Genomic DNA, 27,809 nt, shown 5'->3' on the forward strand with positions numbered 1-27,809 from the left:
AGAGTTATGGCAATTGCTAGATCCTCACTGGAAATCAGGGAGGCTCTGCTGCTTAAGCCCTGATGGGAGGACTTTTTACAGGAGATGAAAGATGTTTAACTGTTTGAATGGCTGGAATTCTGTGTAAGGGAGACCAGAGAGGTTCTGCTGGTTGTGCCTTGGCAGGTGGGCTCCTTTACAGAGACCAGTGAGGTTCTGCTGGTTGTGCCTTGGCTGGAGGGCTTTTTTACAGACCAAGGAGATTCTGCTGGTTGAACCACGACTAGAGGGATATTTTACAGAGACTAGATAGGTGTGGCTGTTTGAATGGCTAGAGTTCTGTTTAAGGGAGACTAGAGAGGTTCTGCTGGAGAGCCATGGTTGGAAGGCTATTTTACAGAGACCAGGGAGGTTCTGCTGGTTGAACCATGGCTGGAGCCTGGGAAAATGTAATGTCAATCTCATTCCTCTGTGCAGGGAGATGTGACTAGAGCCCTTACTGAGAGGGGGGACATGGCTAGTTCCTCGCTAGAATTACTGGCAGGGCTCTTAAGCAAAGGGAGAGATACATCTGGTGACTCTGCTAAAATGTTCCCTTTCTGTCTGTTTTCAGACGGACTGAGGCGGAAGGAAGCCCCGTCACAGCATGCAGTATGTGCATGTTCATTCTACACCTTTCTCTCATTTTCATTCCATTACAAGTAAAAAAGTTCAAACAGGAACCAAATGGCTATTAGTTAAATTACTGATGTTTGTCTCTTTATCATTTTTTTTCGGCATCATGGTGGTAGTGCCTTCATCCACATACCTAATAAGAGAGAGAGCAATCTTCAATTGAAATATGAAATGTGCCCCACTTACAAGTAAAATGATGTCAAAGGTCAAACATTGGCCTCGACACGTCAAATGGAGTTTCAGTAAAGCAAAAGTTGTCTATATTTGTACCTCCCCATTTATGACTATCTACGCTACAGTACATGATACGGTCAGCAAATATAGTTTTTTAGAACAATCAACAGAGTGTGGGAATGATCAGTCTGTCTGTCTGTCTGTCTGTCTGTCTGTCTGTCTGTCTAGCCTTCTAAAGAGGGAGATCAACCATAGAGTGCAACCTTCACATAGGCTACAATGGTTAGTTCCCTGTGACACAATATCACTTCTCTGATACCTGGCCCAATAGGTCTAATGAACCCAACATGCTACTCAAATTTTTGGGACTTGAACCGTGGCTCCTGCGGTAGCATACAAAGGCAAGTTTCTAACGGAATATGCCAGAATAACCCAGACCTCTGGACAAGAGTAGCAGGGCCAGCTCCAGGAATAAGCGATATAAGCAATTGCTTACCAGAAAAAAACTCTTTCAAAAAACATTTTACTACGTAGGGGTCTAAACCTACAGTTACAATAGTAGAATACACAAAGTGCAATTTAGAAATTTGGTTCTGTTCTGGATATAAAAATGAGTCTGGCCAGCTATCTAAACTTGTAGTAACCATGACTGAATACCGAACGGGCAGGCAGGGCATGTGACTAGGGGCCCTGACTTCTAGGAGCCCCCATTAATTTTGTAATTCACTCTCTCTCAGATATCATTAACATGGCATACATCTTGGCAAAATGTGTAAAATTGCAGGAAATTGGCTTTAAGACTGCAAACATTTCTCTCCACCCCATGGCAAAATGGTTTAAATTGCAGGATATTTGCTGTAAAACTGCAAAACAAATGGCAAAATGAGTACACAGCAAATTCCACAGTGTTAAATCAACACTGACAGTGTCTGTATGGGTCCACATTTTTCAGTGTTAAATTACTTACTTACTTAGTGTAAAGCCTTATTTGTATATTTCCCAGAGTGCCTTGCCTTTCGAGGAACTTGTAGTTACCACCCATGACTCTATTTGTTAGTGACAGAGACATGGATTAATGCAACATGATTGTTGTATTCATCCATTTTCCGTCCTGTAGCCTTCACCAAGTGAGATTCTAAGTGAATATGTTGTCATTAAAATGAAAATGATTTAATAACACAATACAATACGTTTTAATGAGGCCTTATTTTGAGGGCATCGTTTTACTCTAATACAGCTGCCTGAAGGTTTTCAGGCCTGCAAGTCACATTATAATGATTTGCAAAGTGATGTGTAATTCCTATTGTAATCCAGCCCGAGCAGGGATATCCAACACTTTGATTGACTGCTGGGTTTAGAAGACTAAACTATGAGACTACCTAAACCATCTAAACTGGAACAACAATTTCAGTAACCAGTGCAATAAATCCACGCAACAGATTGGATTAGTTTAGAAAAATGTATAGTATAAAATAAATTAATCTATGTATATACAAAAACATGGATATTTAAAACAAAACAAAAAAAATCTACCTGCAATAGAGCATGCTGGAAAATATGATAATGATGGGTGTAGTTTTGGTTCAACACTGGTTATTAACACCAAAACTGGGAATATTTACACTATTAATTATACACTTAATAACACCCGAATCAGCACTGAAAGAGCAATACTAGGTAACACTGGCAAATTTGCTGTCCTTCAGAAAGTGAACACTTACTACAAAACTTTGAAAGTGTCTGCTTCTATATTAGCCTATTCGGCAAATTGCCTTACGTGAACAATCAAGCGTAACGCGGCCTTTGGCCACGAAGTCCTGAAGTCTTTGTCTCCCTCTTATGGATAATTTGGGGAAGTGGTATATTCACAAGCGGAGCTTCCAAATTCTGCCATCAAGTGTTTTGCTGAGATGTGTGATTTAAAGGTAGACTCAGCTATATGACGTAGATGCAGAAAGTAAACAGCACAGTGGGTCAATTTCCACAACAAATAAGAGCGTGAGGCTCAACTTCTCCACTGTTTTGGTGCCTTGGCGAATCAGGCTGTGAAGAGCTTGAAGCAAACGCTTACAACATTTGCAGATACTGTGTGTGACTGCGTGAGAGAGAAGTCTTGCATCTCGCTCATCTCAATATCTGTGGTGCTCCTCGTGGCAACATAATTTCTCTGAGTCTACCTTTAATTAACAAAATGTCCTAATTCATATTATGCAACCAGGCAAAATATTTTTAGACCGATGTGTGTGCTACACCTAGATTTTCAACATTAAGCCCAGCAGATTAAGTTGCCCAACTATTCAGATAAAGCAATGTCCATAATTATTGGCACCCTTGATAAAGATGAGCAAAGAATACTGAGCTAGGCTGTATTGTATGCTCAAAGCATTTTGGAAATCATATTAATTTATAATAATACAGTTGCTCAGAGAAAGAAAATGTGTCTACAAGTATCATAATCTAAAAAAGATAGGAGTTATAATTATTGGCACCCCTGTTTTCAATACTCTTGTACCCTCCCCTTGTGAGGATAATGACACTGAGCCTATTGGAGAACATGTTGGGAGGGATCTTAGACCATTCCTCCATACAGAATCTTTCCAGATCCTTGATATCCTTCCTCTACACTTATGGACTGCCCTCTTCAATTCAAACAACAGGTTTTCAATGGGGTTCAAGCCCGGAGACTGAGATGGCCACTGCAAAATGTTGATTTTGTTGTCAATTAACCATTTCTTTGTGGATTTTGATTAGTGTTTGGGGTTATTGTCTTGCTGGATTGTCCACTTGGCCTCTACCTAGCAGAGGCAAACAGGTTTTTGGCTAAAATGTTCATGATGACGTTGACCTTAACAAGGGCCACAGGTCCGGTGGAAGCAAAACAGCCCAATAACATTAAAGATCTACCACCATATTTTACCATATGTTTATAGCCTCAGGATGTAGGGATGCTGAGGGTGCTGCAGCACCACCTTAAAAGTCATAATAATAATACAATTCAAAAATATATATCTAAAAATATATCTTTTGGGATACATTTTTTTCTAATAAAAGTAGGCCTTTAATAGTCATGTATTAGCGGACGGATATAGCCACATGCAGCGTGGGCAAAAACGTACTTTGAAATATTAGCCTACTTTAATTAAATAAACTGTTCTTTCCTGCATCTTTATTGTTCAAGACAAACATCCAACGCTGGGAAATCTCTCTTTCCGCTGGGATTCTCTGCCTCTAACCCTATTACAGGGGCTGAGTCACTGGCTTATACTAGGGCTCTTTCATACCATCCCTGGGAGGGGTGCGTCACTTGAGTGGGTTGAGTCACTGATGTGATCTTCCTGTCCCGCCCCCCTTGGGTTGTGCCGTGGCGGAGATCTTTGTGGGCTATACTCGGCCTTGTCTCAGGATGGTAGGTTGGTGGTTGAAGATATCCCTCTAGTGGTGTGGGGACTGTGCTTTGGCAAAATGGGTGGGGTTATATCCTTCCTGTTTGGCCCAGTCCAGGGGTGTCAACAGATGGAGCCACAGTGTCTCCTGACCCCTCCTGTCTCAGCCTCCAGTATTTATGCTGCAGTAGTTTATGTGTCGGGGGCTAGGGTCAGTTTGTTATATCTGGAGTACTTCTCCTGTCCTATCCGGTGTCCTGTGTGAATTTAAGTATGCTCTCTCTAATTCTCTCTTTCTTTCTCTCTCTCGGAGGACCTGAGCCCTCGTACCATGCCTCAGGACTACCCTGACATGATGACTCCTTGCTGTCCCCAGTCCACCTGGCCGTGCTGCTGCTCCAGTTTCAACTGTTCTGCCTGTGATTATTATTATTTGACCATGCTGGTCATTTATGAACATTTGAACATCTTGGCCATGTTCTGTTATAATCTCCACCCGGCACAGCCAGAAGAGGACTGGCCACCCCCCATAGCCTGGTTCCTCTCTAGGTTTCATCCTAGGTTTTGGCCTTTCTAGGGAGTTTTTCCTAGCCACAATGCATCTACACCTGCATTGCTTGCTGTTTTGGGTTTTAGGCTGGGTTTCTGTACAGCACTTTGAGATATCAGCTGATGTACGAAGGGCTATATAAATACAGTTTGATTTGATTTGATTTAGGATGCGTTTACACAGGCAAACCAATTCTGATTTCTTCCACTAATAGTAGTTTCTTCCACTAATTGATCTTTTGACCAATCACATCCGATCTTTTCACGTCAACTCTTTTTTTCAAAAGACCAATTAGCTTAAAAAGTTCAGAATTGTGCTGTCAGTCTAAACGAGCAGACAAGATCGCACAGCCCATCATTATCCAATATGCATCAGTATCAATTAAAGCAGTCAACTAATTGGTCATTATGCCTTTTTAATGAATTGCTTTGATTCAATGCCGGGTCTGCATATGCAAGAACGCCCTGAGTAGCCAAGGCAATAGACCTTTGGACATTTTCGTCAGTGCAGTGCCAGACGTCATCCTCTCTGAAGGCTGTTTGTGCTCCTCCCTCCTCCATGTTTGGTGCTAATTGAAGGGAGAGAGGGAGTGTATAACGTATTTCTCTGTCAACTCAACATTTAGCTGCGCCACTGTTTCTGTCACGACCAAGCGACATATCCACCTACCAACGACGTTTTTGTGAAGCGGGCGTGAGGAGTAAGAAAGCGTATTGTGAAATATTTAGCGGCAAGCCTAGGCTATAGGACTTTATTGCGTTACTTTAGTAATGAGGTTACTACGAAAATTGTAGGCGTATTTAGGAATCAGTCCAAAACACACAAGGAGCGGAACAAGGATATCCACTCCCTCTCAGACTTGCTGGGAAAGCAGGTTATTTGAGGAACAAACGGTAAGTGGAACATGTCCTACCTTACGGATGTTTGCGCTTGAAGTTGTATGATAGGATAGAGCTCCTAGACGTGTGGTATCCAACATTATAGTCGAGGATAGCCTATAAATAGTGTTTTGTTTGTCAATAGTTTGCGTACATTTTAATCACAACATGCGCGATATTTGGTTCTTGTTTCTGACATGCATCCGTCTCAAATCCAATCAGTAGCCTAAAATAAGGGTTTTGACGTTTCGTAGCAGGTTAGGAGAGGTTATTAGTGAACTATTTTCTTAACCTAATTATTCTAACCTGCTCCATAAGTTATCCTTACCTACGAAAGTAACTTTCCTCTGTAGCTGTATACCATGTCGTAAAAAACAAGGTGGTGTAGGCTAAGCAACACAATGTTAACTGAATACACACACTTTGAATAAAAACGCTGTCATACTCCTATAACAAATATTCAACTGAATACACAATCACGTTGAATAAACAGTCATACTCATAGTCTATAACAAACTGTTATTCAACTGAAGAGCAAACACCTAGCCATGTGAGTGTTTTTCACATGGATGTGAGTTTCCCCAGTGTAGCGCTCTGCAGTCAAACACGCACATCATCACATGAGCCTAGAAGCAGCGCAGGAAGAGGACGCTTCTGTTCATCTCAATCCCGGAGACATGACTAGACTGGTCCAATATTTGGTTATTTCTCTGACTCCTTTAGGGTGGTGACTGGTAAGAGACTAGGTAAAGATTCAGATCACAGGTTTTGTTCATCCATGAGTCCAAGGTCTTTTCAGAAAGCTATAGGTGGGTCTTGACATGGGCCTGGAGGTTTTCCTGGTTGGTTCAGTCAGGAAACTAGTCATCATAACACATACCTTTTTGAACCACTGGACTAAACCATCATTCTCCCCCTCTCTTTCTATCCCTCCTCCCCCTTCAAGACAGACCATGGAAGATAGCCCTCAGCGGGCCGTGCAAGGCCTGAGCTCCTTCCCGTGGTACGTGGGGGGGACTCAGGTTCTGGGCCTGGCCTGTGTGGTGATCACGGGCGTGTGGATGGGCAGCTATCACGGAGGCTACGCCTGGGACGGTTCGGGACAGGAGTTCAATGTACATCCCCTCTGCATGGTCCTGGGCCTGGTCTTTCTCTATGGAGATGGTAGGGTAGAATTATACCAACTTAAATTAGAATTAAAACCATTCCTCCAGGAATTTAAACACCTTTTTATAAATCGCCTCAATTAATGGCTCATTGTCCTGGTGATCGATTTGGTAATGTAGAGTAATAAAGGTGCTCTCCATTGCTGCTGCCCTATGTACATAGACATGGAACACTGGTCACTTTAATAATGTTGACATACAGTTTTACCTACTTCATATGTGTATATACTGTATTCTAGTCAAGGCCTATCCTATTTAACTATTGCTGTAGATATACTATTAATATCAACGTATTCTTCAGATATACTATTTATTATATCCATATGCTGTCTACACATCCCATCATACATATACACCGGACTCGACATTGTATATATGTATCTCACACACACAGGACTCGACATTGCTCGTCCTAATAGTTCTTATTTTACTTTTAGTTTCGTGTTTATTGTTAGATACTATTGCACTGTTGGAGCTAGGAACACAAGCATTTTGCTACACCTGCAATAACATCTGGTAAATGTGTATGCAACCAATACAATTTGTTTTACTGGTAGCATGGAGCGATGGAGGTAGATGAACAAAGGGAAGCTGAAGCCACAGTGTCTCTTCTTTGAGCCACAATGGCAGTTGTCTTCTCTGTCTGCTCTGTTAGCCTAGGGGTCTTCTGACCTATTGCATTAGTGTGATGCTAATGCTACACAGGGCACAGGCCTAAAGGCACACTGCAACAGGAATACATTCCTAATGCTATTAGGGTGGGAGGAGCCGAGACTTTATTTTGTTTGTTTCTAGGCCGTTGTTTTTCTCCCCCACTGTGAGAGGTATTAGTGCAGTGATTTGGTCCCATAAATAGTACTATGATAAACACTTACTGGAAAACAGTTGCAATGAAAGCAAACGTTTTCAAAGGGTATTCCATTGGTCCCTGAATCATGATTGTAATGAGAATAATAAGTTATTCAGCCATTGACAATGTAAATAAAGTCCCCTTTGTGGTGTAAAATAAAACAGCTGCTTGTTATTAAGTCAGCTGTAGCCTCTATTCCAAACCTTGCTACAACAATTTAATTAGGCCATTAAACAGTAAAGGTCACTTACACCTTAATGTGAGCGGTCAGTCCAAATGGAGCTGGGATGAAAACACCCTCCAGGGGAACCAGCTGTCCTTGGTGGGATCAGGAGACAGACAGCAAATACAATTGCCTGGAACATTGTTTCTGCAAGGTTAATATAATTTAGTTTATAATTGTAATACAAGAACTCAGTTGAACAGTTTGTTCTCATAGCATTTCTGTAACATTTTTATGCTAACCAACCCTATGTCCTGCTGAGACCTTGGTGGCATCTACTTGTCAAGTGTTTGCATTTTCACATTCTAGTGGTCTTGTTGAATGACTTCTGCCCCACTCAAAGCCTTACCTTACTTAACCTTCACCTCCAGCTCACTGGGACTAAAACACCTCCATAACTGCCCTGATTCACCCTTTCTTTTGTAGCCTCATACCTGTTATTGCCCTTGGTGCCATGTTGGGTGTGATTATGGTACTATGACAAAAGTAATAACTAACCTTTTAAATGGTTACAGCAGATTAAGGTGCAAAAGCAGTGTTTGAAGGTGAACAGTTATTTTATTGTGTTGTGTTAAGTCGGACCACTGTATATTTAGACAGGCTTGACTTTATTATCATCTTGTGGAAATGATTCTATTTGATTAGTCTTATGTGAATCTTAACCAGAATTGTTTCTCTCACAGCGATTCTGGTGTACAGAGTATTTAGGAATGAAAGCAAACGCAACGTCAAGATTCTCCATGCAGTGCTCCACCTTCTCGCCCTCATTATCAGCATAGTGGGTAAGGCCTGTGTGGGTGTCTGTCTATGGACAAGACTTGTTGTTTTTGGCCCTTTCCCCTTGAACCCAAACATTCTAAAGTTGTAGCTACTGTGTATATAAAATGCCGAAGCTAGCTAGTTGTGTGTGTGTGTGTGTGTGTATATAGACTGACATGTGTCTCACCACGTAAGACAAGTGGACTTAACTATTGGAGGGTCATAATAAATAGGTTCTCTAGGGCTAGATCAGTCATTCAGACTAGAGGTCTACAGATTAATCGGCTTGGCAGATTTAATTAGGGCAGATTACCAATTGTTATGAACTTGAAATTAGCCTTTTTGGTCTCCGATTGAGACTGCATGGCAGACTGACCACCTGTTACGTGAGTGCAGCATCAAAAGTACCTTGTGGCTGCAAGGATCCAAGCTAAGTTGCCAGTGAACATTGTTTATTTACAAGATAAGTTTAGTCTTCACATAACCACTAGTTAACTACACATTGTTAATGATATTACTAGGTTAACTAGCTTGTTCTGAGTTGCATATAATCAATGCAATGCCTGTCATTTTATCATCAAACCACAGCCTACTTCAACTTCGCCAAATGGGTGATTTTAATAAAAGCGCATTTGCAAAATAAGCACAATCGTTGCACAAATGTACCTAACCATAAACATCAATGCCCTTCTTAAAATCAATACACAAGTGTTTTTTTTAAATATTTTTAAACATGCAATATTAACTAGGGAAATTGTCACTTCTCTTGTGTTCAGTGCAAGCAGAGCCAGGGTATATGCAGCAGTTTGGGCCACCTGGCTCTTTGCGAACTGTGTGAAGACAATTTCTTCTTAACAAAGACCGTAATTAATTTGACGTAATTATGACATAACATTGAAGGTTGTGCAATATTTAGACTTAGGGTTGCCATCTGTTCGATAAAATACGGACCGGTTTCGTATTTCACTGAAATAATAGTAACCACCAGCTTTCATATGTTCTGAGCAAGGAACTTAAATGTTAGCTTTTTTACATGGCACATATTGCACTTTTACTTTCTCCAACACTGTTTTTGCATTATTTAAACCAAATTGAAAGTTTTCTTTATGTATTATATTAAAATGTGTTCATTCAGTATTGTTGTAATTGTCATCACCATCTAGCTAACTTGAACTCACAAAAGAATGATTTGTGTGTCTGAATTTGGTCGACCGATTAGGATTTTGCAACGCCCATACCGATTGGAGGACCTAAAAAAAGAAGTCTAGACTTTTTTTTCTTCTCTTTCATCATTCTTTGTGAGTTCAAGTTAGCTAGAGATGGTGAGGCTCCCATGGAGGTTATGAACACAGGTAAGATGAGACTGCGCATGCTAACCACGAATCAGTGGTGCGGCATGAGCGTCTAAAGCTGAATCGCAGTAGCCTGAGTCATGTACTGAGGTCTGGAGTAGTCATGGAAACAGGCAGGTGTATCCAAACCGGTCGTCAGTTTAAACGCTGAAATCGGGCTTCGGGCAATTCTTACTGACTCAAGAGAAACATTTGTTTTGCAAGCAGTGTCATCATATAAATAATACCCACATCCATACTTGGCGGCAGGTAAATTCATAATTGATCAACATTGTTTTATACAAAATGAATGGGAAAGATTGACAGCATGTATCATTGTATCTCCTCAGGTATCGTGGCTGTGTTTGACTTCCATAATCATAACAAGATCCCCAACATGTACTCCCTCCACAGCTGGTGTGGCATGCTCACCTTTGTTCTCTTCTGTGTACAGGTCAGCCCTCGCCTCTCCTTCTGTGCACACATGCAATCACGTGCACACACAAATCAAGCTAATTTCAACCTTTTCCTTGTCTCAGAATTCCAATTAATGTACTGTTTGCACTGAGAACCTAGCTGTATACAGGCAGTAGCTCTCATATTACATTCTAATAGGCATAATCGTTTAATAACATTGATCCTCTACTCCCTCAGTGGCTGATGGGGCTTGGTTTCTTCCTCTTCCCTGGGACGTTAATGGCGCTGCGGAGCTGGTACCTGCCACTACATGTCTTCTTTGGGCTGGCCATGCTCGCTATGTCCCTAGCCACCTGCCTACTGGGCATTTCAGAGAAATTGTTCTTCAGTATCCAGTGAGTATTACTATGCAGGGGCTCAGTTCCAATATACTACCACCACGTACAATGAAGAAATGTATTCAAATGGAATGCTAAAATGCACAATTATTGGCTGAAAAGTAGTTTGTTGGGCCTCCCGAGTGGTGCAAGATACTGCATCGCAGTGCCACTAGAGATTCTGGGTTCGAGTCCAGGGTCTGTTGCAGCCGTCCGCGACTGGGAGACCCATGGGGCGGCGCACAATTGGCGCAGCGTCGTCCGGGTTTTCCTGTCGTGCGCAATTAACTCCTGTGGCGGGCCAGGTGCAGTGCACACTGACACTGTCACCAGGTGTGCAGTGTTTCCTCTGACCCATTGGTGCTGCTGGCTTGCGAGGGATAAGCGGCTGTTGTGTCAAGAAGCAGCGCGGCTTGGTTGTGTTTCGGGGGACGCGCTGCTCTCGACCTTCTCCTCTCCCGAGTCAATACGGGAGTTGCAGCGACGAGACGACTAACTACCAATTGGATATCATAAACGGTTTTTAAAAAATAAATAAAATCATATGGTAAGAGACGTGCCAGTGGTTTGTTTGTCACTTTGGATGATGTTGAAGTGCTACTACTTTGCCCAGCTCTACCCTGCTAAATCATAGGGCAGTTAATTATTGTACAGGGTATGTTTGGGGAAAGCTGGGATTTTGCTGTCTGGGCTATCTTTATGACAATGTGGTCAGACAGATTTTAATTGAGTCTTTGCACATTATGAATCATTCTCCTGTTTGGTGCCATATGTTATGCTTAAGGTCATCTTGATGAGTCACACGGAAATATTATAACTAATGATTCTTTACAAATGTTAATTCACATTAGGCTGTACTGTATCACAACAAACTCAATTGATATAATACAGAAGTCCTTTTTCTTCCCAGGCACACATATTCACAGTTCGTCCCAGAGGGGATCCTTGGTAACATGCTGGGACTGCTGCTAGTAGCATTTGGGATTCTGGTAGGCTACGTGGTGACACGGGAGGACTTCAGGAGACCCCCACACCCAGAGGAGGAGGCCTTATCTGTACACTTTAAGACCCTGACTGAGGGGGGAGGGAGCCCCACCTCGCCTTAAACCAGGAAACACTCTGGTCTGAAAAGCTACTGTGTGCTCAGGCTTTTATTTAAAAAAAAATCTGGTATGGAATAAAAGCCTGCACACCCAGTATCTCTCCAGGTCCAGCTGATATGTTGTCTATATTTCATGTCACATCGAGCAGTTCTACACCCCCCTTGTGGTGAAATAGAGTTATGACAGGACTGATTTGACCAATGTATTTGATTGCTGCCACAGATTAGCCATCACAAAAGTGCCATATTAGGTCTCTTAAAAACAAAATAGCCTTTGCTAAGTGTTCAGTGAGGACAAAGCCATGTCTCCAAGCCAATTAGTTGTGCCTTCATCTAGGGCAGCAGGGTTATACTGGAAGTTACTCATTTTTTAACAAACTTCCATGACTTTCAAGCTTGTGATAAATTTAGAAGTTGCAGTTCATTCAGGGATGTTCATTGTGAAAATAATATTGAATTTATGATAAAGGACCAAAAGTATGCACAAAGTTGTGACTGAACGATGCCTGGATTTTTGGGGTTGAATTCAAAATGACCCCTAGGTACTCTTGAAGCAGCTTCTTCACCATTCCTTATATTTGGCTGGATTGAATTTACCATTGATTCAGGGTTTCCCCAACAGTCTCCACGGACTCACCCAGATGTTAAATATTTTAGTTTTAACCCTAAAGCACACCTGACTCAATTAGTCAAAGGCTCGATGGTTACCTGACAAATTGAATCAGGTGTGCCAGTTAAAACAAATGTGAAACGTTACCTACTAGGAGATGGTTGGGAAACCTATCCAATAGTTTCAGGGCCAGTTCTTCTGATCAGATGAAATCTTAGCATTGGGTAATTTTCTGTCTTGAGAATTTGAATGGGTATTTCAAGACTCAAAGGTAGTGATTAGGATACTCCGTAGAGCATTACGGGTTCACCCATATGTAAAATAAAATGCACGCATAATTAAGTCGCGTTGGATAAAAAGCATCTGCTAAATGGCCAATTTTCACAATCTTGATCACACGTGGATTTAGAAAGGTGAAAGGCACTACAACCAAGACATTTCAATGTAACTAAGGTGGGGAGCTATAAATATTCTTACTTTAAATCGATGCAGTATAGGTACGTGATCAGTTATTGAGGTGTCAAATGCATGTTCTTTTGATATGCAGAAAATTCATCTTAGTTACTTTGTTTCACTGAGTGTAGTAGTCATAACCTGTCCAGTAGAGGGCAGGGTGTAGGCCTACTCAAAGCACTAAATCCAGATTCTGTGATCTTAATATTGTAGGATCTGATCCTTTTAAAATAAAGGCTCAATTTATCTGATCTTATTTTCAAAATATGGGGTTACAGAATCGGGATCATTTATCTGGGCTAAGGGGTCGATTCAGTAAATATATATGCTTCTGTGATAAGTGTAAAATGCTCAGAGCTACTGTAATAGAAGGGCGTCAAACTGGATTTAATTGTACAATATGCTGCATCCATGTTTGACTGTATGAATTATGTATTGTAACTTGCTTTGTTCGAAGCATCTACTTGTCCTCATTTAATCAGTTTAAAGCATAATATAACTAAGATTAGATTAATATCGCTACCTCTTTCACTTGTGGAAACGTTCTATACAATACGTACTGCTGACTGCCTTCCTATAACTTATTAAAGATGCATGACTCTAGGTGTTTTGGGGTGTGCTTTATTTGATATAGTCTGTGTGAATGTGTTTAAGAGACGTCGCTACTGATGGTGTGAACAAGCTAAAAGTAAAGGAGCCGACCCACATTTATTTTCCTTGAAGTGGTAACCATTTTTAAATAAGTACATTTTAAAAACGCATGTTTCTTATTACCTTCTCGTTTCAAAACGCCACAACTCACATATACAGACAATTTACAGAACTCTGCTCAGCAAGCCCAAGAGAAAAGAAGATGGCTGTTCCCCCACCCTGTACTCTGCCTCCCTCTCCAAATATTGATAAACTGCTATACAAACATATTACATGTTTATATCAGCATGGGAGTAAGCAGAGAACAAACATGCATTTCTATGCAGCACTGCATGTACAATTATTTACACGAACTATATAAAAAAAAGTTTCTTGAAAATAAAAGTTATTTTGGGTGTTAATCAGACAGAGGGCATTGAGAAGTCCCTCCTGCAACAGGCTCAGATGTAGGGTTAACCTTTGGATGCACCTCTTGTTAATATCAATCAACTAGCTCATTCATTTCCTTCAACGTCCTGGTTGGAATGTTTATGAACCGATCGGAGAGCCTCCACCTATAACCAAACATAATCAAGCACACCAATACACAGTAAATATTTATAAATAAAACTGTTAGTCTAAATGTTTGACATTAAGTGACAAGAATGAAGACTACAGTAAATAAAAATGTAAACTTCACAGATTCATGTTTTCAGCTGATTGTAGTTCATACTAAGTGCCGGTAGAGGATAAAGGGTGTAACCAAACTGGTGGGTAAACTGCACTGTAATTGTGTGAATTGATGCAAGTCAATGCAAAAGGTATGACATCCATCACAATTGACAACCTTGTATAGATAGATCATAATCTAGTCCAACCATGTTATGTAGGCTAGTCTTGACACTACTTTCTTCAGTGTATTTTTTCAAAACATATCTAGTTTCATGAAAGTGTAACCAAAATGTAGACATCGGATGGTTTTGTACGTTTCTGAATATATAGGCTGACTACAACAATTGATAACTTGGTTTAGATCCTTAACCTAAATATTAGCTTTGGACCCATTTCTGTTCTATATTGAAGACAACGTCTGACCACCTAATTTCCATTGTTTTATGGAAAGCATTTTGTGGACGGATAAAACCAGTCCTTCAATGACCACTTGGGTCATTTGAAGTCATGTGTGCATGCTGCCAACATCTTTGACCCTTTAGTGGCTAAAACTGTATGTAGTACAGTGTTATGTTTGAATAACTGCAGCTTTGGCTGGTAGAGATAATTCAACTGTAAAAGGAAACATTCAAGTTATTGGAAAATAAGAAATGCCCGTTTCCCAAAAGCTTCACAAAGCCTGCTGCATGTCACTTCTTGAGCAAAAAACAAAACAAAAGCAAAGAAAATACAACCAATGGAAATAATGTATTTTACAAACATAACTTAAATGATAAATATTACTTTTTTGTTGTTGTTGCTTTTCCTATATACAAGTATGTTGAAGCCTCTTTTCAGTCACATTTACAGCAGAGAACATGGTCATCTTAGTGAAGGGCGGCCTTCTATTGAGTTATTCTGAAGAAGGCATTGAGAGTTTGGACTTCAACAGGTTAAGCAGGGAAGTGCTCATAGCTAGAGTGTGACCGTCCCAGGACAGGCATTGAGGGGCAGGGAGAAAACGGCAGGCAGCAGTCTCCCCTGCTTGAGATCTGGAGGTTTCCAGGTCAGGGTGTGTGGTATTAGTCCTCCTACATGCTTTTCCAACAGACTCCAGTTCCTAAAGCTGTGGATCATCGCTGTCCCCTCCACTGACTATACAAACTACAAACAGAAGGCCAACATATTCTGGAGTACTGGAGGTGTTGGATTCACCTGGCAAACTGCAGTTTTAGGCTTTCTTGTATTCATCCATAGTAAATGGCTGTGAAGGACAGAGGCAAAGAAGATGCATGGGAGTTGAGTTTAAATGCGTTTGTCTACAGTACTGTTGCCTTCCCAGTCTCATCACATACCCTTGGGGTTGTCTATAAGTCATTCCAAATTAAAATATGTGCAGGCTTATCAGTCATCTCCCTCAGTCCCTCCCTACACGTTTGACTCCACGAAAGGTCTCTTTGGTTTGATAGGGGACGTGGGGCCCTGCCTGTCCCTGGAGTTCTGCATGTACTCGCTGTCTTGGTAGGCCTGGGTCACAGGCAGCGTCCGGGCCACCTTGACGTCTGGGTAGGATGGCGCCTGGCTCACGCGGCCCATACCGTCTGCCCTGCCGTCCCGTGAGCTGTTAGCTGGCGCCTGGTAGTAGTCATCGTCCAGGAGGTGTCCGTTGTGGGCGTTGTTGGTGCGGTTGTAGTAGGCGATGTGTCCCAGGCTGGGCTGTTGGCTGTAGCCATGCTGAGGGCCAATGTTCCCTGGAGACGTGGCGGAGCTTGTCACCACCGTGTCCAGGGAAGAGATGGCCCAGGAGCGCCCTATTGTCTGCGGTTGCGGTGGCAGGTACTGGTGAGTCCGCGCCGTCTTGTCGACAACGCCCATGAAAGGTGTGTTTCTGGAGCGGAGCGCCTTGTCTGGGTACGTCCCTCCCACCACCCTTATGTCGCTACCCTGCGGAGGAGACACAGGCGAGAGGTTGTCGCAGTAGACGCTACCATCCTCGTAGGACAGCTGTAGAGGGATTTCCATCTGCTGGGCCGAGGTGGAGCCCCGGAAGCCTGGGGCTAGATTAGCTGCAGAGACCCCACCCAGGCTTGTGTTGGAGGGGGAGAAACGGAGGCCTACGCTCTGGGAGTGCATGAGGGGCCGGGGAGTGGGTGCGTGTGGCTTTGGCTCTGCGCTGGTGGCACTGACAGGTCGGCGCAGGCCGTGGGGGTTCTCCGGTGATCCCAGCGCCGCCTGGTGCTCCATCTCTAACTCCATCTCCATCTGAGGTGAGACAGGGTAGTACGCTGCCGACTGGCTGCGGCTGATCTGGGGGGCCTGGCTGTAGCGCGGACCTCCAGGCCGGTAAGCTGAGGAGGCCCGCTGGGGGAGCTCGTCCTCCATTGGGACCATCTGGATGCCAACATGTTGGTAGAGTGCTCCTGCACTGAGGCTGGCCTGCACCTGCAGCGTGGGCCTCCCTTCCAGGGCACTGGGGTATATATTCACCCCGTCCCCCAGCTCGGCCAGGTCGGGGGGGAGGCGGGTGCTCATGGAGTGGGCCATTTGGCTGTAGGCACTGGTTCCCAGCACAGCACTGGAGTGCACAGCGGAGCTGGGCTGGTTGGTGCGTACGATCTGAGCCTTGGCAGGCTGCAGCCACTGGCCCTGTTGGGGAGGCTGCTGCTGGGAGAGCAGCTGGAAGGAGCGCTGGCTGCTCATCTTAGACAGCGGAGACTTCGGCCGGCCGGGTATCTGCTCCGACTGGTAGCGGGCTGAGGCCGACTGTGGCCGGTACAGACCTCCTCCGCTCTCTGAGGTGGGGCTGGCGCGGTACTGAGGCCCCCGGCGGAGAGGCGAAGGTGGTGGGCTGAAGTTGTACGGCGTAGCGGAAGCCTGGTGTGCTGGGGAGGTGTGCGGAGGGCTGGGCCGGTAGTGGGAGCTCTGGTGCGTCGGGGAAAGTGACGGGGAGGTGGACTGGTAGCCTTGTCGCGTGGGGGAGGACATGGAAGGGGGGCTGGGGGGCAGCTCGAAAGCCTGGACTATGGAGGGGCCTCCGGAGAGGTAGGGTGAGTTGCGGTGGCACGGAGAGGGGGGCAGGCTCTGGATGAGGGGCAGGCCAGAGGGGCTTGAGCGGGGCTCGGGAGTCATGCCCATGGGCAGGCTCTCTAGGTCCTGCTCCAGGTAGTCCTCGTCCTCTTCAAACAGGTCCTGCACTGGCTCCAGGGACTGGGGAGGGGGCGCGGCCTGCTCTCTGGGAGGGGATGGGGGAGGGTCCAGCTCCTGTTGCTCCTCGAACTGAAGACACTCCTCCTCCACCCTCTGCAGCAGGCGCTGGATCTCCCGGTTGTTAGGGCAAAGGAGGGTGGCCTCATTCAGGTCCTCCAGGGCTGCGTGGAACTGCCTGAGGTGGATACACGAGGGGGTGAAGAGGGGAATATCAAGAGAGAAAAGAGGGAGATTGAGAAAGCATTAATGAGAGAGGAGCAGGAGAGGTGGAGGGAGTACAGATGAACATGACAAAGCATGAAACCAAAGACCGTGAGGGAGTAGCATGTGGTCACAATGACAACACCACAACTGCTCAAACTACTTGCCCTCACATAGTAGTCAAAGTACACTCTTACGCTAAAACATAAAAAAATGAGCCATGACAATGAGCAAGAGAATGAACAAGTCATAGGGCTAAGGGGATACAGGATGTGTAAGCAGACATAAAAACCACTGAACATGACATAGGGTGAAAAACATGGCCAAAATGCTCATGAACTCTATGATGTCCCCCTGTAGTCATCTGTCTACAGTGCATTGGAAACCTGGTGATCATGTGACATGAGGGCCCAATTGGATCCTAAGGCTGAGCTCACTCTGCGCTAGGCCACCGCCTCCCTGTTCTCCCCGTTGCTACGGTTACCTGCTGCTGCGCTTGGCGCGGGCTCTGGCGTAAAAGGCCTCGTACGATTTGGATTTCAACTCTAGCGCCTTGGTAGCAAACTCCTCAGCCATCCCAAAGTCCTGCAAGCAACAACAGCAACAGGGCCGACAGTCATTCACAGAGCCACGCGTGGAGCGGTACATGAGTCAGAAATGAGTCAGAGGTGAGTCAAGAGATTAATGGAAAAAAGGTTATAGATGATACGTACATAGAACCATGTACAGAGTCAAACATGAGTCATATGAGAGTCATTCAGGAGTCTTGTATCAGTCATACATATAACCATACAGAGTAATACAGACGTGAATAACTGAGTCGATGAGATCGATGGAAACTTGGGTTCAGATAGAAGACACCCAAGAAAAAAATAACTGAAAGACAAATGGGCGACACTGACAAATAAAAAATAATACACGAGTCCATGACGATACCATGTAAATTGAGCAATTAAAAACATTGATATGAACACACATATGACACAGACTTTCAGAGACATACAAACACAAAATACAAACACACATTCACACACACACAGAAACCGCTGTTGCACTGCTCTGTCATTAGAACCTCAGCTGGCCACTATGGCCCTGACCCACACCAACCTCCCCTTGCACCCCCTCTAAAGTTACCAGAGCTACAAACACAAACCAAAACCAAGCAAACTATAAGAGGGAATGGAAGATGCAGGGATATGGGCCGAGGTTAGATGAGGCTAGAGTTGAGGGAGATTTACCTTCAGCTATTATGTTGAAGTCTGATCTACTGTACCATTTTGCACAATGATATTGCCGTCATCAATCTTTTGAAACCAATATTTTTACACTGCTTAAATCCATGTGCGGTTTTATAATCTATCAGAGGAGCTAAATATCTTTGTATGGGTCGTTCTATTTACATTTACATTTAAGTCATTTAGCAGACGCTCTTATCCAGAGCGACTTACAATCTATTGTAAGCACAATGAACAAGCATACATCCCAATGAGGGATAATAAAGTTGTTTTGTATTGTAATGTCTTGGTAAACCTTGCAGATGGTAATGCTGTTGAGTGTAAGCAAAAAAAGCATCTCCAGTCACAGCCAGGTGGGGTGAGGGGATAGAGGAGGGTGCAGTGGAGTGTCACTCACATTCATTTTCCTCCGACAGCGGGACAGGTTGAGGAGGAGGGACACCTTGAGCTCTCTGAAGGTCTTGAGGTCCTCGCTGAAGCCCTCGCGGGGGAACTTCTTTAAGGCGTACTGGTACCGCTGGGCCGCCTCCTTCACTTTACCTTTCTACAGGACGGGTAGAAGAAAAACCCTCAGAGAGGTGAGAGACTAGCACGGTTTGGCACCACAACAGTAACCCTCAATGACAGCTGTGCTATATTGCTATATTCTAGGAAGGGCTGACCTTGTAGAAGCCATCTCCTTCCTCTATCAGCTTGCTGAGCAGGACGATCATGATGTCGGGTTTGGAGGTGGCCATGGCCCAGGTGGCCGGACCTGGTGGAAGACAGCAGGGGGCATGATGGGTAACGGGGAGTGGCCGGAGGAGAGTGGCAATGACAGGAAGAGGGGGCGTGTCTCAGTAAAAGGACCGACAATGAGAAGGACGAGAGAAGGAGCAGGGTGAAGTTGCCCCTAGATGCTGATCTGGTCTGTTTTGTTTATCCCCTCCAGTAATAGTTGAAGTTAGCATTTGGAGAGAGCAAACTGATCCTAGATCTGTAGGTAGGGGCAACTTCACCTCGGAGTGTAGCGAAACCAGTTGAAAGGTTGAGATGATGATGAAGCTCTACCCAAGATAAATATGGCGTGACTTACTGAGACAGACAGGTTTGGGGTTTCTTTGCCCCTGCATGTGCCATTTAAGCGCTCAGCTAACAGGTGGATTCATAGATATTGACGTCATACCTGGTGCAGGAAGGATCTGATTCAAGTACAGAATCAGTAACTTAATCTCTAGTAAAGCCACTGGGAAAACGATCAACTTATTTATGTTCCAATGCCAATCTCACCCAACATGAATACACAATAATGTCATTATTAGCCAGTGTTATTCTGTGTTATTCTGCATGCTGTGTAGGGGGGGGGACAGGCAAGCACAAGCCATGCCAGAGCAGAGGGGGATCACACATGCATTTATGGCTTCCCAACACCAGGGGGAATGCATGGACTGTGGGCCTTGTTGTGGTGTTTGTGTCATAATCTCTTATTGGGCAGTGGATGACTTGGGTAGTTAGCTTACTTCACAAAGCCACATATAAAGAGTAAGGAGGGTAAAAAAAAAAGAGGACGAGATAGTAAGAGCAGAGATGTATATAGAGAGAGGGCAAACTGTGTTACCTCGGGGTCGACTGGGAAGAGTCTGATATCCTGATTATGGAGAGGGGGCGGAGCCAGGGTTATGAGTGACAGGTTAGAGAAGGGAGTTCGGTGGGTGAAATGAGAGGAAACATAATGGAACCAACCCAATAAGCAGAACCAAGAGAGTGTGTGTGTGTGTATGTGTGTGTGAGAGAGAAAGTGAGCGAGAGAAAGTGAAGTGAGTGAGTAGAGGGAGTGAGATGAAGAAAAGAACAGAAAGAGGCAGAATTGAGAAGCTGTGGCCAAAAAAAGTGTCAGCAAAAGAAAAAGGTGCAACAGCAATGTCAGCAGCAGTAGGAGCAGAGGGAGGGGCCTCACATCCACCATTATAAACATGGTGGAAACAGAGGAGGGGGGTTAGTGGTGCCTGGGGAGGAAGGCATGGCGAAGCCTTGGTGATCACCAAACCACATAGGGAAGAGATTCAGGCAGTAGTTGACAACATTCTAGGAGTCAATGGCGACTATAGTCCTACCGAGGGGAAACACCAGTATACTAAATAGAACTATAACTGACTAAAGTTGTAGCTAAACCACTGAAGTTAATGTAGAACAATATTGCAAAATTAGAAGACAGTCCTATATACCAGTGTTTTTAAATCTGTGTGTGACTAGTGACCTCTAGTCAGTTCGTACCCATCTTGGCTCCCTTCTTGAGCAGAGCCACCACCACAGAGGTGTTCCTGCAGCCCACGGCCCGGTCCAGAGGTCGCATCCCACTGTAGTCCACATGCTCTATCATCGCCCCGTGGTCCACCAGATACTGCACCTAGAGACAGACGGGCGGACGGACGGGGAATAAGAGAGGGAAGATGGGAGTTTAAAGGATGAAGAAAATTTGAGGGGGAAAATGAAGAGGAGGAGAGAAAGAACAGAATAGCATTCTACCTTCAGGTACTTATTCCAATCAACAACAGTGAAAACTTTCTCTGTGCTGCACTGCCATGGGGAGGTCATCAACGTGGCGACCAGCGACCACTTACCACTTCTGAGTCTCCGTAGAACGAGGCCAGGTCCAGGGGGGTGCGTCCACTCTTATCGGCGTGGGCGGTGGCCGCGCCTCTCTCAACCAGGCAGCGCACCAATGGCATGTGGCCCTTCAGACACGCCCAGCTCAGAGCAGTCAGACCCTCCTTGTCCATCAGGGCCAGAGACGCACCTGCAAGAGGGGGTTAAAGGTCACGTTTTCATGGCAGCCAGGATCATAACATGGCCACTTGGCAGCTGTTTTGTCCATTACTAAATACTACACATACTTTATGTCTGCTATATGTTGCCCATGTGGAAGTCAAAACTTCACTTCGCAGTTGCCTTTGCACTTTTACACTAGGTACTCTGAACCAATGAGATTAGTAGAGTAGGTGGTGGTGATGTTGAGGGTGAACTGAACTCTGACCTTGTGCCAGTAGGAACTCTGCTGTGCCGAGGTGGCCCTCTGAGGAGGCCATCATGAGGGGCGTGCGGCCCTGCTTGTCTGCCATGTTGACGTCAGCTCCATGGTTCAACAGAAGGTCCACTATCTGATGAGCAAGAAACCAAATAGTATGTAGCTACGTTAGTATTGTTTGTCACCATTGTTCTCTATCATTGCCAGTAGTGTATTTGAATATTTCCAATTTAAGTTGTATGGCTTTGTGACTTGAAATAATGAATGGGTATGAAATTCAAAAAGTGCCCACCCACCTGCCAATGTCCCTGGCGCACAGCGCTGAACAGAGGCACGATGCCCCGGCGGTTAGGCTGTCCAACCGCTGCCCCTTGTTCCAACAGCAGCCTGCACACATCCAGCTTCCCCCTGCCTGCTGCTGCAGTCAGAGCTACAGTGGGAGAGGGGGAAGCCAGGGTCAGTGTGGGTAAAAGCATTCGACAGACTTTGATACAGTCATACACAAAATAGCACGTACCAGTCTCTCCCCAGAGTGTGTCAAAGTTGTTGATCTGTGCTCGCTCCTCCTCCTCCTCATCCTTCTCTGGCAGGTCCAATAGGTAAGAGGCGATCTGTACAGGAGACAACGTTCAGACTTAGTGTGTGTACGGTGGGTGTGTGTTTGTGCACATGCGTGTGTACCTCTGTGTATCCCATGCTGGCCCCTGCTATAAGGGCCTGCTGGACAGCGTGACTCTTGGTGAAGGCTCCTTGGGGCTGTCCGTCAGGGTTCCAGTCACTCTGCATCAGGAACTTGACCACCTGCAGGTGTCCTCGCAGTGCAGCGTGCACCAGCGCACACTGACCGTTCCTGTCCAGGTGGTCCACCTACACACAGGGAGAGAGAGGGTCATTATACACATGCACACACACAGACGTCACATGCAGACACTGTTCAAAAATACCTATTGGTACATTTTGCCCAGTAGGTTCCAACATGGCTGCCAGAGAGTTATATCGTGTTGTGTAAATGCATCATAATGCTGTTGTAATAAACCTCAATTGCCAAAGTGACAGTATGCACAGTAGTGGTGGTTGGTCCCTGACCTTAGCCTTGCAGGCGCAGAGCGCAGTGACGATGGACAGGTGTCCAGCGGCGGCGGCGTGGCCCAGCGGGGTGAGGCCGCTGTCGGACTCTCCGTCTACGTGTGCTCCGTTCTCCAGCAGCAGGCCGGCTGTCTCCGCGTAGCCCAGGTGGGCGTGGACACACAGCAATGGGGCGTTGTTCAGAACCTCAGAACGGTAGTTAACGTTGGCTCCGCCTAGGACCAACAAACGACTCACCTAGAGGGAGGGGTGTCAGACATATAACCAATACACCAAACATGTAATGCAATAGTGCTTTGGTTAGGCCACTGCTGGTGAGAGTGTGTCCAGTACCTTGATGTTGGGTGTGTAAAGGTTCCTCAGTGAGGCCAGAGCAGTGGAGAGCCCCTCTGTGCTGTAAGAGACCCACAGCCCCTGCAGGACTGACGAGGAGACCCCAACCTTCTTACTCAGGCCCTGTGGAGAAGATAACAGTAATATCAACAGCAGTGTTACTGCACAGTGGGTAGAAGCCATTGACCCAGATGTTGGAGGTGTGTTAGCGTGCTGTAGTGATGTGTTGTGTGGTGGGGGTGTGCCGTTACCTTGAAGATGTGTGCTTTGAGGATGTGGTGGCCCAGGTCTATGGTCTGCTGCCGGTTCAGTTTGCCCTCCTGACGTGAGAACCAGAAGGCCAGGAGAGTGTGGCCACTCCTACAGCCAGAGAGAGATGGAGAAGGGAGGAAGAAAAGAGTGAAAGTGGAAAAAGATAGATGTAGAGAGAGGGAGAGAAATTAAGAACAGAAAGCTCCAAAAATTCCAACTGTAAACATTGATGTTCCAGGTACACGCTGGCTTTGCAGAGGGTCTGTTGGTTCCTCTCAGTGGACCAGTGTCTCCCTACCTCGGGTCACAGAGGAACTTGGTCTTCTCCCCGTCCTCCCTCCAGATGAGCCACTCCCTGAAGGAGGGGTGTGTGAACATACGTGTTCCGTCCCTCCTCCGCACCAGGAAGGGCGATAGCAGCTCCAGTCTCCCCTGGAAGTCTTCCCAGTCCAGGGCAGGGCCTCGCACGGCGCCAGCGTTCACAGCCCCGTATGCCTGCTCATCCGTGAGGGGGTGGAGGGAGGCCACGGCCACGTTGAGCAGGGGGAGGGCACGCTCGAAGGACGACTGGGTGGGGAAACGCATGTTGAGCTGCAGGAGGTACACCTCAGCCAGGCTCACCGGCACCACCTGGGGGGAGACATGGAGAAACACCTCGGGTCAGTTTTGTAAGGAAACATCATATGAACTTTTACAGAGAGAGATAAACACACCAACAGGCAGAGTATGGAACACAAGCAAAAACCTTGAGCAACATACAGTATATAGCTCCAGGACTGAGACACAGACTCACCTTGAAGCTGGAGCTCTTGAGCACCAGGTAGCCCTTCTCGATGAGGTCCAGTGTCAGTTTCAGGTAGAGGTAGGAGCCACGGCTCAGGGCCTTAAGGTGGGTGCTCAGCTTGGTGAAGGCTGCGTTGTCCAGACGCCCGTTGAGAGACACGTTGCTCTGGATCTCAGCACTGCCCTGGATCCGCTGCAGCAGGTAGCCCTGCAGGTTGGGAAGAGAAAGGAGTTCAGCATCATGATAACTCTGTAATACTATCACCAAGACTGCTTTTATCACAATAGTTGACCATAATTGTTTTAAATCACGATCGACTACTTTTACTACAATGATTGAGGTTGAAGTGAGAGATGACTATCAGAGAGTAAAGATGTCAGACAGATGGTTTGGTGTAAACCTGAACCCTACCTGCAGGTCCTGGTCTATGGCATCATTCTCCTCCAGGCGGTCAAGAGAGATACGGTGGAACGAAAGGGGATGTGTGATCTCCTGTAGGGAGGTCCTGACGGTGACCACCAGTTTGAGCCAGGGAGGAAAGCGTTCCATGGTCTTACACAAGAAGGAGGTGATGGTGTCGCCGTAGTCCGGCTTGTGGAACTCTGCCTCATTCAGCCCGTCTACCAGAATGATTAGGTCCTCCTCACATGCTATCTTCCTCTCTGATGAACACAAAGACAACAAGGTTGTTTATCAGGACAAGAAGTGGAAATAACTAACTATTAGCTGCTGAGATGGGACATTTAGTTGTTTTTTGGAAAACATGAATGGAGTTGGCCCAAACCCTGAGAGGAAATAACAAGTTATCAAATGACCAGCTCCTATGCAGTTGCCATAAAACCTTGAACACCCCTGACCTCTGTGCAGGATGTCGAGGGGCTCCAGCACGCCCCTCCTGAAGGCATTGAGGGGGTCCTGGACACAGGAGCGCAGACTGAGGGTGCTCTGCAGGTGGGGCTCCCGGAGAAGCTGCTCCCTGTAGGCCATGAGCTGGGGTGCCCGGCACAGCAGAGCCGCCACGTTGTGGACAAACTCTGGCACCAGGCACGTGTAGGCGTTGTCCGCCTGGCAGTAGTGGTATGCCACCACCTAGGGGCGATAGAGAGTGGAAGTGAGTGGGGTGGGGGAGATTAAAAAAAAAAAAAAAATGTACTTTTATATAGGTGATCCCATTGAAATTGAAAATATATTTTATCTCGATATCTCTGATTATCACACTTTATTTTTCCAAAGAGAGAGATACATTTAACAATCCACAAGCATTTCGCTACACACGCAATGACATCTGCTAAACACGTGTATGTGACCAAAATAATTTGATTTGAAGAGGGCGCAAATCAACCCACACAAATTTATTCCGTCTTGAATCTTCAGCACGTAACAATCAAATAAAACACGAACCAAACAGGCCTAGGTGACATTCGGTGCCAACTAACCACTATTATTTTTACGACACAAAAGAGTTAAAGCAGACTGAAACACAGCTACAGATTGAGGCTTCATTAAAACATTGTTGAAAAACAATACCATGTTACATTATTCATTGAAGAGTGATGACTGCTGTGTAGCTTGTTGTGACTGTCAGGTTTTTGTCTCTAGTGTGTCAGAGGACTGGACTGGCACTAAGACCCTGGGGGTGGTGAAATGGTCCAGGATCAGATTATTTTTAACCCCCTTGTTGGATAAGGTTAGGTAGTCTGATCCTAGATCTGTAGTTTAATGTATGGTATAATACAGCGCCGCCTTGGATAGAGTGGACTTGGAGTGCTGAGGAAAGCCAGTAGGCTTCAGACTGGCTCCAACTTAAAGCTTCGCTCAGGATTATTTCAGACCAGACTAGAGCGCTTCACTCAGGTCATACACATATTCATAGCCATATGCTTCTGGCCACTGACATCCACAGGGATGTCTGTAGTATTTGTGATGCTTGTGTGTGCTAGTGTTGTGTGTAGTGTGGGTGTGTGTGTGTAAAGTGTGAGTGTAAAGTATGTGTAGAAAGTGTCTGTGCGTGGGTCAACCACTGGAGCAGGCTATCATTAAGAATGCATGTGGCCGCTAAGGGGATCTAATGGCTCGGCTGGAACACTGCTCCCTGGGCCTATGCATATTTCATTAGGTCATAGCACAGAGACAGAGGAAACAAGAGAGAGACAGCAAGAGAGAGGGGGGGGGTGAGAGCTTCCCCTTGTTTTTCTGCTGTGTCTGCACAACACCGCCAGTCATGAAAATGGAATGGAGAGAGATAGACAGAGAGAGAAAAAGAGAGACGGAATGAAGAGCCAGATTGGATAGCAGGAGTTGACAGTGGATGGAGGAAGAGGGAGAGGGAGTGCTAAGTGAATAAAGGAAGACATTAGCATCAGTGTTGCTAGACAGGATGGGTTAAGGACATAGGGAGAGAGCATGGCGAGAGAAAAGGATGTAGAACGAACGGAATGCAGATAATGGAGATAATGAGAGAAGAGTGGCAGCGGATAGAGAGAATGAATAATAGAGTGAGAAGGGAGAGAACAAGGCCACAAGGAGGTCAGAGGGCAGAGACCGTCTCCAGACCAGAGACACTGTAGGAAAGAGCTGCTGACACTGAAGAACAAAGGAGCAGATGTGCAGGCTTTGATTTCAGACCAGTATCAACACACCTTCCCCCTTAGCAATGTCTCAATGACCAGTTAATTAGTTGAATCCGGGCCACGTTCAGTAAGGCACACTGTTGTAGAACGTTCAAATAAAAATAGAACATAGTGTAAACCAAACATGTACCTCTGAGCAAGGATTCACCCAGCTGGTCAGGTTGGTCTTGAATGGTACTTAAGACTACTGAGATGCAGCCGTGGTGTAGTGGTGTAGTAGTACTGTACCTGAGAGGCGAGCCGCCGTAAAGCCTCCTCCTGGCGTCTCCTCATCTCGGGGGTGCCAGGGCAGCTGCCCCCCAGGGTGCCATGGGAGTGCTGGGGCTGGGTGAGGGGCAGGGTCTCCCCATCTGTGTGTGTGTGTGTGTGTGTGTGTGTGTGTGTGTGTGTGTGTGTGTGTGTGTGTGAGTGAGTGAGTGAGAGAGAAGTAGGTTTATAGATCAAGTTGAGTGCATCTACTGTGTGCATTATTTACACAGACACAAGGATGCTTTTTACACGCATCTTAAGACCCAGTACCAGTGGTATAAAATACTTCCGTATCATTTTTAAGTATTTTTGGGGGGGTATCTGTACTTTACTATTTATATTTTGGACAACTTTTACTTCACTACATTCCCCCCCCAAAATAATGTACTTTTTACTCCATACATTTTCCCTGCCATCCAAAAGTACTCATTACATGCCGAGTGCTTCACAGGACAGGAAAATTGTCAAATTCACGCGCTTATCAAGAGAACACATGGTCATCTCTATTGTCTCTGATCTGGCAGACTCACTAAACGCAGATGCATAGTTTGTAAATGATGTCTCAGTGATGGAGTGTACCCCTGGCTATCCACACATTTTAAAAACAAGAAAATGGTGCC

General features: G+C 45.5%; 2 protein-coding genes across 6 annotated transcripts in view; one reads left to right on the forward strand and one right to left on the reverse strand.

Annotated features, from left to right (window-relative positions):
• The first annotated feature begins 5,313 nt into the window (after positions 1-5,313).
• LOC135555577 (transmembrane ascorbate-dependent reductase CYB561-like) lies at positions 5,314-13,530 on the forward strand. 3 transcript variants are annotated; one of them, XM_064988132.1, is made up of 6 exons: positions 5,317-5,654; positions 6,586-6,803; positions 8,562-8,660; positions 10,319-10,422; positions 10,623-10,780; positions 11,673-13,530. In XM_064988132.1, exons 2-6 carry the CDS (start codon positions 6,593-6,595, stop codon positions 11,866-11,868), a joined length of 768 nt encoding a protein of 255 aa, XP_064844204.1. In that variant the 5' UTR covers positions 5,317-5,654; positions 6,586-6,592; the 3' UTR covers positions 11,869-13,530. The 3 variants fall into 3 exon arrangements, with proteins under 3 accessions (XP_064844206.1, XP_064844204.1, XP_064844205.1); XM_064988133.1 differs by having other exon boundaries at positions 6,590-6,803; XM_064988134.1 differs by lacking the exon at positions 8,562-8,660 and having other exon boundaries at positions 5,314-5,654.
• An 80-nt stretch (positions 13,531-13,610) lies between these two features.
• Positions 13,611-27,809, reverse strand: part of LOC135555575 (protein TANC2-like) — a 138,780-nt gene continuing 124,581 nt past the window's right edge. For all 3 annotated transcript variants that reach the window (XM_064988131.1, XM_064988129.1, XM_064988130.1), the window contains 18 exons: positions 27,169-27,290; positions 25,168-25,399; positions 24,722-24,972; positions 24,320-24,517; positions 23,825-24,156; positions 23,526-23,634; positions 23,275-23,397; positions 22,942-23,178; positions 22,537-22,722; positions 22,373-22,466; positions 22,152-22,285; positions 21,865-21,988; positions 21,452-21,627; positions 21,105-21,237; positions 19,514-19,605; positions 19,249-19,395; positions 18,101-18,201; positions 13,611-17,590 (listed from right to left, as the gene is read on the reverse strand). In XM_064988131.1, the coding sequence (XP_064844203.1) occupies positions 15,637-17,590; positions 18,101-18,201; positions 19,249-19,395; positions 19,514-19,605; positions 21,105-21,237; positions 21,452-21,627; positions 21,865-21,988; positions 22,152-22,285; positions 22,373-22,466; positions 22,537-22,722; positions 22,942-23,178; positions 23,275-23,397; positions 23,526-23,634; positions 23,825-24,156; positions 24,320-24,517; positions 24,722-24,972; positions 25,168-25,399; positions 27,169-27,290 (4,745 nt within the window). In that variant the 3' untranslated portion in view covers positions 13,611-15,636. The remainder of the gene's footprint in view (positions 17,591-18,100; positions 18,202-19,248; positions 19,396-19,513; positions 19,606-21,104; positions 21,238-21,451; positions 21,628-21,864; positions 21,989-22,151; positions 22,286-22,372; positions 22,467-22,536; positions 22,723-22,941; positions 23,179-23,274; positions 23,398-23,525; positions 23,635-23,824; positions 24,157-24,319; positions 24,518-24,721; positions 24,973-25,167; positions 25,400-27,168; positions 27,291-27,809) is intronic.

The sequence above is a fragment of the Oncorhynchus masou genome, chromosome 15, assembly GCF_036934945.1.
Source record: "Oncorhynchus masou masou isolate Uvic2021 chromosome 15, UVic_Omas_1.1, whole genome shotgun sequence".
Lineage (NCBI taxonomy): Eukaryota > Metazoa > Chordata > Actinopteri > Salmoniformes > Salmonidae > Oncorhynchus > Oncorhynchus masou.

Excerpts from the sequence above, each read along its gene's own strand:
- LOC135555577 (XM_064988132.1), top strand. The coding sequence starts at position 6,593 with ATGGAAGATAGCCCTCAGCGGGCCGTGCAAGGCCTGAGCTCCTTCCCG. Across the intron at positions 10,423-10,622 it reads TTGTTCTCTTCTGTGTACAG|TGGCTGATGGGGCTTGGTTT; the intron begins GTCAGCCCTCGC and ends CTACTCCCTCAG. Across the intron at positions 10,781-11,672 it reads AAATTGTTCTTCAGTATCCA|GCACACATATTCACAGTTCG; the intron begins GTGAGTATTACT and ends TTTTCTTCCCAG.